Below are 10,537 nucleotides of genomic sequence, written 5' to 3' on the forward strand. Positions count from 1 at the left end.
AGGGCAAAAATGAACACCGGGTCAGTGTTTCCTTTGATCACGTTACCAGCTTGTAAAAAGACTGTTAACGATTAAGATCCCTATCTCCTCCTCTTCCCCTCTCTGCACACGCACTCTCTCTGTTCAGCCCCTTTAATTCCACCTCTCCTTTCACCTGCCTCTCACTTTTTTCGCTTTCCCTCCCCATTTTTATCTCTTCCTGTCCGACCACCTCTCTGCCCCTCACACATGCTCACAATTAGACACGATGGACAAACTGTTCTGACTTCAGAGTATTACGCTGTTGTTTTGGTCACCTTGATTCACCTGCTGAGATCTGCTGTTGTGGATGTTGTTGCTTGGGAGCTTGGCAACAGCAGCCGAGCGCGCAGGAGTGATCGAGGCTTTGTAGCCCTGTTTCTGCTTAATCTCAGGGATCTGCTTGTGCGCTTGTGTGTATGCCTGTCTGTGTGTTATGTGTGATGTCTCTGCACGTGCCTCGCTGTTTCTTCTCCTGCAACACACTCTACCCTTATGTTTACAGTGTGTCCTGCCGACCCAGAACAATGGGTTCCTTCACAGTGACGGCAGCAGGTTCCCACCGGCTGGGGAGCCAGGTACTCCTCGCTGGCGGTGGCACAGCTTTTAATGAACGTTGAGCCAGACAAATGGAAAGTCCCTGCGGAGCCTCTGCTCTGGGTAACAGAGAGCAAGAAGCCTCCAGAGTAGGCTGTCAGGCATCCCGCAGCCCTGAGGGCTAACAACAAGGTATATACACAACATGAGTACATAAACATGGTTTAAAGAAAAGGATATATACAAGGCGGGCAAGATTTACCCACCCCCACCCCTTTCTTTTTTCCCCCTATCCATTTTTAATGCTTCACCACACAAAAAACAGACATTCACGTTAACTGCATTTTATATGAGGAAGTTTGCCTTCTGGCACAAGAAATAGTAACTGTCAAAGCGAAGGATGGAAAGATCTATGACTGTAAATATAGCTCACAGAAATGTTTATACCTCTTAATAACATCAGACTGTAGACTGAACCATGTACTTGGCTCACTTTTTGGACAGATCCATGGAGAGCAATAGTTGTTACAACCTGTCTTTTCATCTGCCAGCTCGTGTTTCTCACCCTAAGGGAAATTGTAGCAAAGTCACGTGTTCACAGATCTCAACAATTAATTTGATGAGTACAGTTTTATCATAACTGATAAGAGCTGTGCAAACAGGATCCAAGTTACAATAAACCGGAATTTACCTTTAAATCAGTGGTTCTCAAGTGGGTTGCAGGGACCCCAGGGGTTATAATATGATATTAGAATAATTTATTTTCACAATAATTTCATCAATGTAACACAATGACATGTCTAATGGTTTCTGTTATGGTTTTGTTTTGCATGCTAACTTTGCTAATTAGCACTTTACACAAAGTGCAGCTGAGGCTCTGCAGATATTTGGTCATAAGACTAAAATATTGGACCTTGATAGAATAAAAGCACTGAAGGAAAAGTGAGAGGATCACCAGGATTTAGGGTTCATACTCTGGGGACCACTCAATGTCTGCACAGAATTTCTATGGCAATCCATTTAATGGTTGTTGAGATATTTCAGTCTGGATGAAAGTAGTGCACTGACCGCCAAACAGAGTGACATTTGCAATCCAGGAGCCAGGTCACTCGTATGGCTAAAAATACAACCACAAATGGAAAGTGGGAAGTGTGTTTCTTGTTATCTGGATATTCTGAGCTGTTCCCATGAGCTCAATACTCCATTTCCAGACAGTTAAAATGCTGGAATTGATACTTTCCCCTTCAAACCAGTAGTAGTCCCACCAGGTGGATCCAGGTCAAAGCTGTGATGCCTTACTGATTTCATGGATGTAGTCTGCTTCTTTTCAAGAGAGATATAGGCTGATGCAGCGGAGCAGAAAATATCTCCAGTTTTCACAAAGAGGATGAATCACAGGTTATATTTATTACCGTCCGTGTACTTAGTGGGAGAGGTGTGTGAGACATGCACAGACTCAAGTATGGAGACGTGCAGAATTGCAACATGCAGACGTACACAGGGACGTATGTACTGTGCATGGACTCACATTCTACAGCATGCACGTATGCAAACTGCATACAAGTGATCAAATGTCCCTATTCAAAGGTCAGATGCATAGACACTCACACAGAAGTAGTGTGAACTGTAGTATGACTGGGGGTGGTGTGATCTCTCTCTTCATTTCCTTGTCTTGGTGCTGGCGCTGCAGCCTGTGCTGCCTGTGTGGGTGCCACCCACCCACCCATCTGTGCCCATCGGGGCCCTCGGGCCCAGAGTCCATCTGGCATCTTCCTCTGTGTCTGTCGAGTTGTCACCTACGACGGCCACCACCGACAGCCTTAACGCGCCAGCACTTTTGTTCAGAGAATACAGAGTAACACAGAGAAAAAAAAATCTCTGAACGCAGTGACCTCGACTTCGTCTTAAAGGGTTCAAAATTCAAATATGCAGCACATACTTAATATGCATTTCACAAACACACAGCCATTTAAGTAACTATGTAGGGACATAAGTAACTAAACCAATCTTTGAGATGCTGAGGGAAATATACCACAACTTTTCTCCACATCAAGCTTCAAAATAAAGGAAAAATAAAATAAAATAAAAAAATTTTAAAAATCAACATGATCATAATTATACTATGAGTGGATGTTAGTTAAAGGAATAGTCTTGGAAAATACACTTATCTGTTTTCTTGCCGAGACTTAGATGATTCAATTTGATACCACTTTCATGTCACATGCTAAATATGAAGACAGAGCTAGCAGGTGATTAGCTTAGCGTAGTTTAGCATAGCATATCATAAACGGATGGACAAAGCTGTCGTTAATGTAAGGTAGTTGGTTTACCAGTGGAAAAGTCACTGCCCTCAGACAAGTACGAGTTGGAGCACGTAGCTCCCTGTAAAAACATCTGTGCTTTGTTTTGTGTGAATTACACAAATTAGATATAATGTATCACTTCGTGAGCTTTATAGATGAATTCAACTTTGAAAAGAGCCGGGCTAGCTGTCTGCTTGCTAAGCTGACCGCCTGCTAGCCCCGGCTTTAGCATCCAGACAGAGCTGTTGCTTGAGACGTCTACACAGCATTAATATACTTTCGGTGAATATTGTCACGTGCGGGTTTTAATTCAACTCAGAAAACTGCAGATAATGACAAAGCAAAGATAAAAGAAATACTTAAGAGAGAAGTAACCGCAGTGTTAAAGGTTTATGACAGTTAAGTGATTCATAGCACCTCTTTTAACACCATGACACACTCCAGCTTTCATATTTTATATATGTTGAATGCCAGGAACTGTCTCTATCCAAATCTTGTCTTGACTGGCATCACACGATTTGATGTGGTAATAGATCCCTACAGTGCAGAGGGATCTTTATAGAGTCAAACTAAGTGGCAGTGATGGATGCTATTAACCAGCCTGTGGGATCAGACCTCAGCTGAGGGAAACAACAGTGAGGCATATGCCCTGCTGCCTTTAACGGGGATTTCACGGTGAGAGTGGGTGAGGCCTCGCTGCGGTTCTCAGTCTGAGCAGAAGGGATTCTGATGAAGACAAGTCTCTGGTCATTTGCATGTCAAAAAGCCTGGAGACGCAAAGACAATAGGGGATTACCAGCGACGCATATAGAAACACAGATGTCAGCATATTGGGTCTGTCACAGGCGATCATTTATAGCTCTGTTTTATGACAGGGTTGTGCTTGTAAGGAATTAAGTTTTTCATTGATTAAAAGGGGCGTCTCCAGCTATATTATGTCCCCCACTGAAGGTTATTTCATCCTGGTCCAAGTTTTATGTGCCTATTTACAACATTAAAGGAAGAGTTTTTGGAGTTTTGGAGAAAACTAAACAAACTCTGGTTTATACAGTGAATATAGTCAAAATAATACTGGATTACTGCTTTAAATGCCTGAACTTGTCTGCTCCGTGTACCAAGATGTATGTTCTGGGGGGTAATTAAAAAAAAAAAAAAGAAAATCTACTCCTTTTCCCAAGCATATAAATCAATCCCTTCATCATGAATTAGATCCCTGAGAAGATTTAGGGAGCAGCTGTCTTATGAAGTCTTCAAGTGCCCATATGTCTCCACTCCGGTCGAGTTGGAAGCAGCCAGTCAAGTATAATTGCATGTGTAGGCGTTTGGATGAGCTATCGGGATGACTTCTTTTTACACAGGGATAAGGATTTTAGTCATGAGGTCTGGAAAGTGTGCTTATCATGAGCGGCTGTGGAGAAAAGTCGATTTATGTATACATGTCTACCTTATATAGACACAGTATAAATGATCATTTTACAGAGTCAACATTATAGGCTACTCATTATCATGATAAAAGCTTTACAGGGGGCATCTCGAGCTATTTTGTTTCCTCTGTAATCACCAGTGAAGTCCCTCAGGTGAGTGCTCACGGCACTGACTCACCAGAGGGGGCAGCACCTCCCTTGAAGAAACACACACCACTCCCAAACACTCACTCCTCCCGGCTTCCTGGAAACCCCTCAAACACACACATAAACACTGCACACGCATGCACAGACGCATCATGTCATCGGCCTCCGTTAATCTCGGCCTTCCTGCGTCCAATAATGGAGTGACTTATGTTGCATGGTAGGAAGGCAAGCAGTGGGCATAAAATGGAAAAGCAATTATATTTTAGAGGCTGCGTGTGTGTAAGTGTGTGATGATGCATAACATCTCCTCTCTCTCCTCTGTCATACCAGCATCACTCCCTCTCCTCCCCTCAGCTCTCATCTGTCTCTTATCAGCCCCATTGTTACTGCAGGTTGTCATCCAGTTAATGGCTCCTGTGATGTTTCTCCTCAGCCCCGCCGACAGTTGTGTCACATGTAACAATGTCGTTAACATTACTATAGGCAGTATAAATGAACCACATGCTATATTGGATATGTATATTAGCCTCGCCAGCCCTCCCAGGGGAGTGCTGTCATGTGAATGAGGAATATTGTCTGGGTGTTTGATTAACGTGTGCAAGGTATTGGGAGTTCATTTACAAACTACTATGTGTCTTCATGCAGTCTCTCTAAAGCATGTTCTTTTTCACTCAACAACTTATAATCCATCATGAATAAAATGATCAAGACATCAGACTTATTTCTGTACATAAAAATGGGAGTTTAATTGAAACTTCTGTATCAAAAAATAGCAATATCCATCCTTCACAGCCACAAGTCACACAGCCAAACTGAAAGGTCTCCAATATGACGCTATGTGACGACTACGAAAGCTGTTTCACCCGTTGTTTAGCTTTCCATAGAACTCAAATTCATCTAGACAGTATGGAAACCAGGTGGATTTCTCTGATACTTAGCCATTTGACACTACCAACAGACTTTTTCTTAAAGTACTTAAATAACATTCAAAGCTCTTTTCAAATTTAAGTAAACTTGTTTTATTCTGCTTTACATCGACAACTGCTTCAGTGCATCCTCCACATCTAAAATTAAAAAAAAAAAAAAAAAAGTTGAAATATAGAAATAAGTTATAGGAATGCAAACCAAAGGCCAAGAAGGATATGCAATTTTTAGAGGGGATTTTAAGCATAGACAATAAATAAATAAATAGCCACAGAGTGTGGAATGTCTACATGTTTACAAATAAATTAATGCAAAGGGGAGAAAAAAAAATTACACACACAAAAAGAGAAAGAAAAAAAAAAAACACGCTGTACAATATTTGTTGAATAAAAAAAAAAAAAAAAAAAAAAAAAGAAAAACACAAAAAAAAAAAACATAATTGAGTCCATGAATATTGCATTGATTGTGCATTTCACACCCCAAACCCTGAGGGAGGTCAGGGGTGGGGGCCATGTAGTGTTAAGCAGTGAGACGGGGGGAAGCAAAAAGAAAAGATAAGTTGAAGTGGGGGCCATGCAGCCCGCAACAGGCATGTGGAGAAGAGAGGGAGAGAAAGGTGGTGGGGGGGAGGAGGTGTGTGTGTGTTGACATTTTGTAGACATTCAGAAAAGACAGGATCCAGTTTCCAAACACCTGTTCAGGCTATAGAGTGAGTGAGCAGCGTTAAAGAGAGCGACACAGAGTTGAGTCAAGTGTTTCAAGTATTCCATTGTCAGGAAGAGCCCCCACCTCCTTCTCTCCTATCTAATGCTATCTTAGCCTCTTGGCTGGGGCTGGTTGGCTTACAGTGATGGAGAGGAGGGGGAAAAAATTTTAAATAAAAATAAAAAATAAAATAAAAAAAACAAAACAAAACAAAAAAAAAACAGCCCAAACCCCTCCTTCCATCACAGCACAGGCAACTTAACCGCCAGGCCAGGCTCCATAAAACAGAGTTGTTGACGAAAGCCCCCAGAAAAGCAGCTTTCCAAAAAAAGGCACTCCAAAATCAAAATTAAAACATTTAAATAAAAAGGTTTTTCTCCAAGCTCTATGAGAGCAGCCATGTCTGAATAGGAGGGCCTTGCCAGCTGCATATACCAGCCTAGTAACAAAACAAGTAAAATAAAGTTAAAAAGGGGGAAGGGTGGAATAAATAGTGCTGGTAAGACCGTCCAAACAGCAAAATGTCTCCCATTAAGGAAACAAGAATAGTCAACTGAAAGAAAAATAAAAGAGGGGAGGGGGGAAATAAGATAAGGAAGAACAAATAGTAATAAATTAGAAATTCCCTACAAAAAGAGGAACATTAAAGTACATTTTTCTTGCCGGACCAGTGGAGTCAAGCGCCCAGCCACTGATGGGTCATTTGGGCTACAGGCTGCTGGCCTCAAGTCCATATCACTCCCTCCATCCCCACCCCTTCTTTCCCCAGAAAAGTCTTTTCAGTCCATCAGAGCCATCCTCAGAGGCTCTCCTTGCTCGAGCTTGTGCTTGAAGAAGAGTCTGTGTCGATGGTCCTGAGGCGGATGTCACCGGCGACCGGCTCCTCTGGTGACTTGGGCGACTCGGTCGTCGCCCTCATCCAAGGGTGGTCGCAAATCTGCTCCAGGGTGGGTCTGTCTGAAGGCCTCAGGGCCAGGCACCATTTGATCAGCTGCTGGCACTCTGGAGGAAGGGACAAAAATGGTATTGAGGATAAGAGGCTGTGAAATTACTAGGAACCATGTAGCTGCACAGCATGTGATTCAGTTTGTATGGATGTGCAGTATCCTGATGTGTAGGCGGCACAGTCAGCCAATGATAAGAGAGCACACATCCTTTTATTGAGTTACCTCTCTGGAGTTACTAGGCCTGTTACACAAAATGTACTGAAGGAAATTGTAAAAAACAAAACCTCAGTTTTACTCAGGGTTGACCAATCTGTCTACCAGCCATTTCAGCTAGTAATCCATTATCAAACTGATTCATAACAGTCAAACTGGGAAGTGGATGTGGGGCTGTACCAGCTGCTGTGGCTAGAGGGCAACAGTGATGTGTGTTGTTGTGGTCGACTTACCGGCTGAAATCCTCCTCCTGAAGTACAGTCTCCCTCTGAGGATCTCCTCATCCTGCTCAAAGGGGATGTCTCCACACACCATGTCATACAGCAGCACACCTAGCGACCACACCGTCGCCGAGCGACCATGGTATCTGTGGAAGCGGATCCACTCTGGTGGGCTGTACACTCTTGTACCTGAAAATGGGAGATAAGAGAGAGAGAGAGGAAGAGGTGATGGTGAGCTTGTGTGAAAGCTGGCTGTAAGAGTTTGTGTAAGAACACCATTGCTCAAAATATTGTAACAGCAAAGAGACTCTGAGTGAAAAAAAAGAAAATAATTAATGTGTCTGAGTCTAAAGTGGCTGAGTCATAGTAGAAATGCTTTCCATCTTCCCTCAGCCACAAAACACAAACTGGGTGACCTGCCTGCGTCTACTCCCTCCCTCCCTCCTTTCCTTTCCTGCCCCCTCCCTCCTGGAAGGAGGAACTTGGATACCAAACAAAAAAAAAAAAAAAAAAAAAAAAAAAAGGCAATGTGAGCCCATCACGTGAACCACCGACTCGGGTTTCACAACAAACAGATGTTACGTGGCACTGACCTAATACCCACAACCTGTGACTGTGACTCCAGCTTCACTAAACAACATAACAACCGGAAACATAAAAGTACACTCCAGCTCACAGGACCGGGATGCATCAGAGATAAAAAAGCAGACACCAGTGGGATTAATCAAGTGTGAGTCACATCTGTGACTCCATCTGTGAATCCATAACATACGAGTCATACATTCAAATGCTGGAAGATTTTCATTTGGCAGCATCGATTTACATCCGTGATCATGATAAAGCCGCCAGACCCCGGGCGAGGAAAACCCTGGACCAAAAACAGACCACTGCGTCACAGCATCGTGAACGCCTCCATGTCTGAATATAGCCCAGCGGAGCATCAAGGGCAAACACAACCCAGCCCACACGGATATGTTTTCATAAAAACTAATTACAGATCCAGCACCGAAACATCTTAAAGCATTGATTGACACAACAGGAAGAGGGTGGCGGCGACTGCTTACCATCGAAATCGGTGTAGACTGTGTCCTTGAGAATCGCCCCTGAGCCAAAGTCAATAAGCTTGAGCTCCCCGGTGCGGAGGTCCACAAGCAGGTTTTCATCTTTGATGTCTCTGTGAACTACACCGCAGCTGTAGCAGTGTCTGACCGCCTCCAAAACCTGGCGGAAAAAGCCCCGAGCGGTGTCCTCGTCCAGGGCGCCCTTCTCGGTGATGAAGTCGAAAAGGTCCTTGACGAGCTCCGGCCTCTCCATCACGATCAGCCAGCCGTCCGCCCGCTCGTAATAATCCAGCAATTTGATAACTCCGCGAAAAGACGAGCTGACCTTCTTCAGCAGCAGGATCTCCAAAGGCACCATGGCTCCACTCTGCAACAGAAAGAGGGGGGGGGGGTTAATAATAAAGACGCGGGGGTAAAACACAGCCATTCTCCCTTTAACAACACACCACCCCCACCCTGCAGCAGCCGTGCACGGGAGATAGAGAGAGAGAGAGAGAGAGAGAGAGGGGGGGGGACCAAAACAAACCATACACACATCGGGGAAGACTACTTACAATTGTGCCCCACTCGGTCACCCTGTCTTTTGCAACATGTTTCACAGCAACCTGAAAAAAAAAAAAACATAAGCAAATGCCTCAGAGATCACATCCCCGGCGCCACATGTCAGATCAAAACACAGACCCCCGTCCCCCGTCCGCGGTCTTACCGGCGCGCCATCGGAGATCCGGCTGCCGGCGTACACGGTCCCAAACCCTCCGCTGCCCAGCACGGATCCCACCTGGTAAACCTTCTCGAAAGGCTCCTTTTCCACTTTGACTGCAAGTAAACGCGAGTCGCGTTAAGGTGAGGGCAATATTTCCACAACAAGTCATTTACTAGCTGCGATGGTGGAGGCTCGCTCTGAATTAACCGAGCGGGGTAAAAAAATAAATAAATAAATAAATAAATAAAAATTTCACAAACCACTTCTCATCATTTTTTAAATAAAAAAAAAATGCAATATAAGGGACGGTAACCTACCTGGTTGGAGCTGTATTTTCACTGGTAGATGGTCCATGCTTGAAGGATTGCAAATGTGCGAAAATGAACCAAACTTTGACAGCAACATATTCGAGCTGAGGAGCCGGCGCAGACGATTCCTACCCCCCCGCTGAGAGTCAAAAGAACAGGTGTGGTGAGAGGAGAGGTGGATTCAGGCGCAGTTTAAAAGGTGGTGCGGACCGTCTCGGCTGCAGGAGAGTAATATATCCAGCCCAGCAGTGCGCCAACTCCGCCGCACCGCGCCCGTCAGAGTCGTGTCACGACCGTGAAGCCGCGCACCGCTTCCCGAAAACCGGCATGAAATCTGACTTCTGTGTCTTGAGTCAAGCACCTCCGACGAAAAACAGTCCTCTTAGATATTAAAAAAAAAAAAACAACAACAACAACCGAGCACTCCGATGTGTATGGTAGCCGTGTCGACCGTGCAGTGCGTTTAAAGGCCCTCCGCAGTGTGTAGTTATCCCGAAGAGTGGCCGCTGTCTGAGCTTTGGCGCGGTCTTCCCGAGCCAATATTTTGACGCGCAGTGGGATGGTGGTATCCCTCCGCCAACCAATACAAGTCGACACTTCTGTTTAATTCCAACGTGAAATTGTCTTTTTTTTTTTTTTTTTTTTAACTTGATACGCATTTAAATAAAACTTCCTGGCACGTGCTATAATTCTATCACGCCTTTACTCCAAAATATCATCGAAATGATGATTTTTTTCACCGCGCACTACTTTCTCATAGTACTAGACGCCCAAGAATCTCTTGTCTGGGAGCTTTGCGCTGTGTTCACTATCGACTCGGAGGCTGCGACCAATTGGATGTCGTATATAAATACCGTGTTTCGTATCTGCACCAATCCGGGCAAAGTTTTTTTAGTAAAGCAGGCATTTGAGCGCACGTGGCGGCAATATTGAGCCCCCCCCTCTCTCCCTCCTCCGCAGCCCTGAAGTCAGAAACACACACACACACACACACAGTTTATGGTTGGAGGGGACAGTTTATACTAT

General features: G+C 44.4%; 1 protein-coding gene across 1 annotated transcript; it reads right to left on the reverse strand.

Annotated features, from left to right (window-relative positions):
* Window positions 1–5,740: 5,740 nt before the first annotated feature.
* Window positions 5,741–10,280, reverse strand: pim3 (Pim-3 proto-oncogene, serine/threonine kinase). Its single transcript, XM_071502264.1, has 6 exons — window positions 9,521–10,280; window positions 9,207–9,316; window positions 9,055–9,105; window positions 8,504–8,867; window positions 7,452–7,628; window positions 5,741–7,060 (listed from the first exon to the last, which is right to left on the reverse strand). The coding sequence occupies exons 1-6, from the start codon at window positions 9,606–9,608 to the stop codon at window positions 6,858–6,860; spliced, it is 993 nt and encodes a 330-aa protein (XP_071358365.1). The 5' UTR covers window positions 9,609–10,280; the 3' UTR covers window positions 5,741–6,857.
* Between the last annotated feature and the right edge of the window lie 257 nt (window positions 10,281–10,537).

Source organism: Trachinotus anak, unplaced genomic scaffold, assembly GCF_046630095.1.
Source record: "Trachinotus anak isolate AG129_WGS33_773 ecotype Australia unplaced genomic scaffold, CSIRO_AGI_Tana_v1 ptg000018l, whole genome shotgun sequence".
Classification (NCBI taxonomy): Eukaryota; Metazoa; Chordata; class Actinopteri; order Carangiformes; family Carangidae; genus Trachinotus; species Trachinotus anak.